Source organism: Daphnia carinata, chromosome 9, assembly GCF_022539665.2.
Source record: "Daphnia carinata strain CSIRO-1 chromosome 9, CSIRO_AGI_Dcar_HiC_V3, whole genome shotgun sequence".
NCBI lineage: Eukaryota > Metazoa > Arthropoda > Branchiopoda > Diplostraca > Daphniidae > Daphnia > Daphnia carinata.
In genome coordinates, this window is record NC_081339.1 from 7,328,078 (window position 1) to 7,334,077 (window position 6,000).

Consider the following 6,000-nt stretch of genomic DNA (forward strand, 5'->3'; position numbering starts at 1 on the left):
TTGGTCGTTTCCGCTGTTTACTTGAAGAAAAAATTCGTGACGTTCGTAGTAGCTTTTGGCGGCCGTTTGATGTCAGTCAAGCCGATCAACTGTCCCTTTCGTTTTCAAAGTGATTGAAAATGTAGAACTTTTTAGCCACGTCGGTGATTCATTTAAAGGGTAAGTAAAGTAACTGAAATCTTTATTAGTTATGCCCACTCCGTCTGGAGTCCTTGTGTAAGCGGTATCACGTACGGCAGCGTATAACAGCTTACATAGTTCAGTAAAAAAACAAGAGTTATTTGTAGAATGTCCGAAATTAGATCGTAAGTAGTTCACGCGCGTTATAGTACCCTTCATATGCGTTTCCGCACTAAATTTGAGTTCATTGATCTTTGTATTTATTTCATTTTTCAATTATGCATATATTTTACGTATTTTACTGCCAATAAAAAGACTGTGGGATCTCAACTAGAATGTGATTTCATATCGTACGATCATTTCCTTATTAAAGTAACTTTACCACTAAAATCAAACACTCCAACAAGGGAACTGGCATTTGCCAACGATCAGCTCGCATATAAACGCAACAAAACAGCAAAGAAACAGATAGGCAAACGTGCGGAAAATACCGCGGAGATCGTAAAGAGTCAATGGGGACGTTGAACGATCCCGTTTGCTGCTTCTCAATTTGCGTTCGTTAATATAACACCTAGAAGCGAACGTATCGTAACTGTTGTCCAAATAGTCTGACAGGCCGGCCTGCCTTAACAACAGCAATCTAAAGGGATAGCGAATTAAATGAGGAAAAATTTAATTCAAATGAAATTGAAATTTACAGTCGATCAATCGCGGCAGTGTAGGGACTATCTTTTTGGAGGAACAAACAGTTTGTTCTGTCGTTCACAATTTTCGGGAGGATAGTGGCGCGACATACTCTGTGTCTCTTGAAGTCCTTTTGTATTTCAGAATCCGCTAAAAGATTAGACTTGAAACCATAAAAGGTCAATTCAAATTTGAAGCTACAATCGTTCATAATTATTTATACCATGATTATAACATTGTTTGGATTGCTTAACAAGACATCGACGAATTCACTCGATGATGGAATGAGTAGCATCGGATTATTATTTATACGATTATATACCTTTTGAAATATTGGGTAACTCGAATCCTGTCGATGCGAAATTGATTAAGATTAAAAATTACTAAACTTAATCAATAAATGAACATTGCTGGAATAACAATAATTTTTGAAACCTCAAATTCGGCCTGTGTGCTCGATTCTTTAATGATGAGTGGCTGAATGTTTTCCTTTTCCACCACGTCTTCGATAGAACGAACGACGAATTCATATCTAGGACTGGTTATCATTGATGTAACGATCCCGCAGAACGAGTAAGACACCACCAGCAACGCGAGAAGGACAGAGCCTTGGATCAAGCGTGAAGGCGATGAATATTGTGAGTATTGTCTCAAATATCCTCCTAGTCGCGTAAGACAAAAATGAATGCCATGATTAGGATACAACTTAATTGAACATTAAACCTTGTCCCAAGCTAACTGCTATGATAAACATCAGTATTGTTGGTAGGTCCCGTTCGCCTTTTTTTTGGACGAGAGCCACAATCCAAATTGCTAAACATCCGGTCGAAAACGATAGGATCATCGTGATCCATGTCTGTATGGAAATTGAAGAAAAATATTACTACAAGTTTTGAAATTAATTGAGCATATTCTTTTATTTCAGATTTATTTTATGATAACACTTACCGCAAGATCGAAAGCATAAAGGTAAGCTGCTGCATTGGTATCTTGCTGCGGATAGGGAACTACAATCGATATGTCATCAAGGATAATTGGTACGCTAACGTCAACAACCAAATGCCTGGAATGAAACGATGGACCAAATGAAATGGACATGTCCACTTCCTTGAAACGGGAAAACTTAAAGTTATTATTCATCCAATGAAAACTGGGGAATAAGAAAAAAGATGTGTACGTCGCGCACAAGTTGGCCCAGCACTCCCGTCCAGGAGCCATTGCCCTTGGTTTCGTCAGGTGATCCCAATTGCGGAACATCCGGAGGAACGTAAATCTCATACCTGTTTTGAGTACGAAAAATAAGCAATAAACCCAGGTATTGGACTGAAAACAAAAGCAATCATCTGTTACGTGAAGTTCAGGTATTGCGAGAGTATGTCGAGCAGGTAATATTCAATCATTCCGATTTTATTGACGGACACGCCAGATATGTTAGCGAGAGGATTCTGTGTTATTAAGGTTATCACTTACTATTGAAACCAAATCTATTTTTGCAAGGATTAGCTTACGAAAAAAGATGCGATGCGGAGATGGTTATTGATTTTGCGGCAGGAGCACGGAACAACTGACATAATTACAAGGCCAATCCAAAGAACGGTCCTCATCTTGTGCCGGCCATCAACGAACACGAGTCTTCGTCGGTACTCTCGTTACATTTGGTGCTGTATAAATACCCAACTTAAACATTGTTTTTTTTTTTTTTTAGGATAACTTGCTCGTGTCCGTCATGCGCAATAGCTTTGTTTACATCTCGTCGGCTGTCTTGTGAAGCTTCTCTTGATGGGACAAGAGAATGTTATTGAAGATGCTTGAACTTTAAGATCTTGTGATGTCTCGAATGTTGCTCTACACAAATCCTGCAATGTGTCGTAAATATAGATGAACTTTTGGGCGTGCTCTCTTCGTGCTATCCAAGAGGCTACGTTATTTGACAGGTAACTCCGAAAAAAAACCTTTCTAAATTTCTCAAAAGACGTGTGATTGGCAGTTCTTCGCCGTTTGCCTCTCTAAACACGCCAATTTTGCCAAGTCTGTAATTAGTAAATCAATAATGTATCCCCACAAATCCATTACGGCAATCCTAGTCGCAATATGACGATGCAAAATCGAATCTTCCGGCGATTGTTTCTATGCGACCGTTCCATTATTATGTCAGTTATGTGTCGAAGTGAATTTCGTTAAGTTAAATAGCATGCGATGTTCTGTTTGCGTAATATTTTTCGGTTGTTTATTTGGTGCTTTCTACGTTTTTTTTACCTAAAAAAAAAGATCGCCCACCCTCCACTTCTACCTGTATCTACGCACCTGCAGCTGCGGAGATTTTAGAGTTGTGGAACACAAAATGCGGAAAGGAAGGTAGAAATCCTTTTTCCTTTCTTTTGGTACATATTTTTCTATCCCCTCCTTATCTCCTTGATTGAAAAATTCGAATGTTGCCCTATTTTCAGCTCCATTGCAGTTAGAATCTCAGTCGCGTACGGATGTGCCATTTCGTCATTCGTACAGTGTTCTAAGTCATATCCAGCGCAAACAAAATTTTAACTCTTTCATTCCCCCTTTATCGCGTCGGCCTTTTTTTGTATCCCATGTCTGTTTCGATAGTTCTGAAGAGGTGTAATTGAGTGCGTACCGCTGTGCTGCGCCCGGCCGCGGATGGATAGCCGATGTGTTGATGCAGGGCTATTGCTTTCCTATCCGTACATGTACAAGTGTGTGAGACTCCATAAGGTAAAAATGTACTACAATTTGTCAACGTCATTAAGTTTACATGGCTACCCTTTGTTAAACTCTAAAGCTTTAGTTAAACGATTATGGGTCTTGATCGAGAGCGGTTCCAATGATGGTATAAAATTTCTAGTAGAAATACGATTAGTGATAGACAACATCCACCAGCCAAAATGTAGAAAGCTGCATTGAGTTGATCGTATCTTAGCGCAGTTGGCACAGTTGAACGGGTCGATAACGAAGAGACTACACACGCTGGTAAAGATGGCGAGTGTCGCACTTCTATTTGACGTGCAATTCCGGCTTGTAGGAGACGTAAATTTCTATGAAATATACGAACACACATTTAAAATAGCCTTTTAAAAATAGCGCATTATTCGAATTGTTAAAATACTCGTCGTTAAAGGCCGTTGTTAGTGAACTGTGCTTCTGAAGAAAAAGTCCGTTGTTCCGAGTCACTAGCTTATCAGGTAGTAAAATTGCGCGACATTTCCCTGCTCTTTTACGGTCATTTTCAATGTTCCATCTCGCATTCGTGTCGCCCTTTTGAAAGCAATTGTAGTAAACTAAAATAAAACTGTTCATTTAATCATATACTCCAATAAAGATGCGATTCTTTTGTTCCGCTACGAGATCGACGATCCCATTCGAATCACGGAGCAAAAGTTCTGGATACTCTTGCCAACGGTTAGCTATTTCCTGGAACGAAGCGATCGGTGACAACTGGAAAAGGTTATGTTACATTTACGTTATTCAATCGGTTGTGTTCAATGAAGCTAAAGTTTTCACCATAAACTCTTCCTGAACGCTGGATTCCTTCACGACGAATGGCAAGATCTCTTCATTGGCTGCAGCGTCTTCGAGAGAATTAATGACGAATCGATGTTTAGGTGCAGTTAATCTAGAAATAAGCGTCCCTGTGTAAGCGTACGTTAGCACAACCAGCGCTAAGAGCCAGAATCCCAAAACCATTCGAAAAACCGTAGATTTTTGCACCAGATATCCTCCTGTGAATGCATAACAAAGATATCGAACAGCAAATAGGGCAAGTTAAATGAGCGTTAAATGGAATTTGTTTTAAAGCGAAGAGTTTACCTTGTGAAAACGTGACACCAAGGATGTAGAGAATCAATAACCCTCCGTTGATTTCATCGTCTCTATCGTACTGAAAATGATTCACGAACCAAAGTGCCAATGCCACAATCGCCAAAGAAATTGCAATAAGCATCCACGTCTAGGTTTGCGTAAGAAAAATTGGAATTAATTCTCTGTTGTCGGGAAGTGTAGGGATATTTTGAAATTGAAATGGTATGTTACAAAAAGAGAAAAAATGGACACAAGCCCGCTAGCGTCGATCCCCAATTCAGGATAAGGAATCATGATGGCTACGTGGTCTCGGAAGATCCCGACAGTGGCATCGAAAGATAAAAATCTTGGGTAACTAACAGGTCCAAATGAAATCGTCATGTCAGCTTCCTATCGTTTCGTAGAAAAACATTTCTGAATGTGCGATGCTATAATCATTTGTATTTAAATGACAGTGATGTTTACCTTTCTGGCGAGTTTGCCGAGGACACCAGACCAACTATCATTTCCAGGAAGTCCAAATTGCAAGACATCGTTTGAAACTATAATGTCATACCTGATGGGATTAAATGGTACGTATGTTAAATGATAAAACTATGTGTAGGCAAGTACTAAATCATTTCATTTCTAGTACGACACGGATGCGGATGTGATTTACATAATCGCTTACGTGAAATTCATTTTTTTGGACAACGTTTCCAGCAGTTCCTTTTCCATTAAGCCTTTGCTGTTGGTTGATATGTTTTCAATATTACCAAGCGGATTCTAGATAAATCGAGTAAGTAAATAAACAAAATTGCGTTAATAGTTATAATAATAAGAAAATAGTGACTGTTTGTCTACTAACGTAAAACGTAGCTATTTGGAGATGCTTGTTGATGTTGAGACATTCGACTAAGGTTTTCGCAATTTGCATTAGGTACACAACAGCCAACTTAAACGTCCATCCTTCCATCTTGAATGCCGCAAGAGTTCCAGACTGCGCTACGTTAACAGGTATCTTGACTCGATTCAATGAATGTGCCAAACAATCAGCGCTTAACGATGGGCTTCTTCTACGATTGAATGCTTGCCAGCTAGTAAATACTGATTACAAACACAAAGAGACTAACGTATTTATAGAGACGCATGTGTTCATGAAGAATGGAAGCCCATAGTAAGTTCCACTTGCGTTACGTGAACTATTACGCATTTCCGGGGTGAATGACCAATACCACCCTTAAAGTAGAACAGGTTAAGCAGTGCGTATACCTATATCTTTCTATTTATATTAATGATGCTTACCTTTTTCACGGACCATATAGACTTTTACTTATGTATTCGTAACCTAAATTTGAGTTGGGTGTAAAGTTCCTTGCGTGAGAGCCTCGAACTTTCACTATAGAT

General features: G+C 39.2%; 2 protein-coding genes across 2 annotated transcripts; both read right to left on the bottom strand.

Moving 5' to 3' along the window:
- Positions 1 to 510: 510 nt before the first annotated feature.
- On the bottom strand, positions 511 to 2,408 carry LOC130700796 (probable glutamate receptor). Its single transcript, XM_057522781.1, has 9 exons — positions 2,313 to 2,408; positions 2,155 to 2,249; positions 1,982 to 2,084; positions 1,753 to 1,911; positions 1,528 to 1,660; positions 1,240 to 1,466; positions 1,028 to 1,153; positions 819 to 967; positions 511 to 760 (listed from the first exon to the last, which is right to left on the bottom strand). The coding sequence occupies exons 1-9, from the start codon at positions 2,406 to 2,408 to the stop codon at positions 511 to 513; spliced, it is 1,338 nt and encodes a 445-aa protein (XP_057378764.1).
- Positions 2,409 to 3,604: 1,196 nt separating this feature from the next.
- LOC130700835 (glutamate receptor ionotropic, delta-2-like) lies at positions 3,605 to 5,569 on the bottom strand. Its single transcript, XM_057522820.1, has 9 exons — positions 5,462 to 5,569; positions 5,285 to 5,379; positions 5,080 to 5,170; positions 4,846 to 5,004; positions 4,624 to 4,762; positions 4,318 to 4,535; positions 4,126 to 4,251; positions 3,923 to 4,071; positions 3,605 to 3,851 (listed from the first exon to the last, which is right to left on the bottom strand). The coding sequence occupies exons 1-9, from the start codon at positions 5,567 to 5,569 to the stop codon at positions 3,605 to 3,607; spliced, it is 1,332 nt and encodes a 443-aa protein (XP_057378803.1).
- Between the last annotated feature and the right edge of the window lie 431 nt (positions 5,570 to 6,000).

What these genes read in the sequence shown, in the direction of transcription:
- LOC130700796 (XM_057522781.1), bottom strand. Translation starts at nt 2,408, where the DNA reads ATGAGGACCGTTCTTTGGATTGGCCTTGTAATTATGTCAGTTGTTCCG. An exon ending in TCGCAATACCTGAACTTCAC is followed by an intron (nt 2,085 to 2,154) that starts GTAACAGATGAT and finishes TACTCAAAACAG; the next exon opens with GTATGAGATTTACGTTCCTC. An exon ending in CAAACAATGTTATAATCATG is followed by an intron (nt 968 to 1,027) that starts GTATAAATAATT and finishes TATGGTTTCAAG; the next exon opens with TCTAATCTTTTAGCGGATTC.
- LOC130700835 (XM_057522820.1), bottom strand. Translation starts at nt 5,569, where the DNA reads ATGGAAGGATGGACGTTTAAGTTGGCTGTTGTGTACCTAATGCAAATT. An exon ending in TCCAAAAAAATGAATTTCAC is followed by an intron (nt 5,171 to 5,284) that starts GTAAGCGATTAT and finishes TAATCCCATCAG; the next exon opens with GTATGACATTATAGTTTCAA. An exon ending in TCGGCAAACTCGCCAGAAAG is followed by an intron (nt 5,005 to 5,079) that starts GTAAACATCACT and finishes ACGAAACGATAG; the next exon opens with GAAGCTGACATGACGATTTC.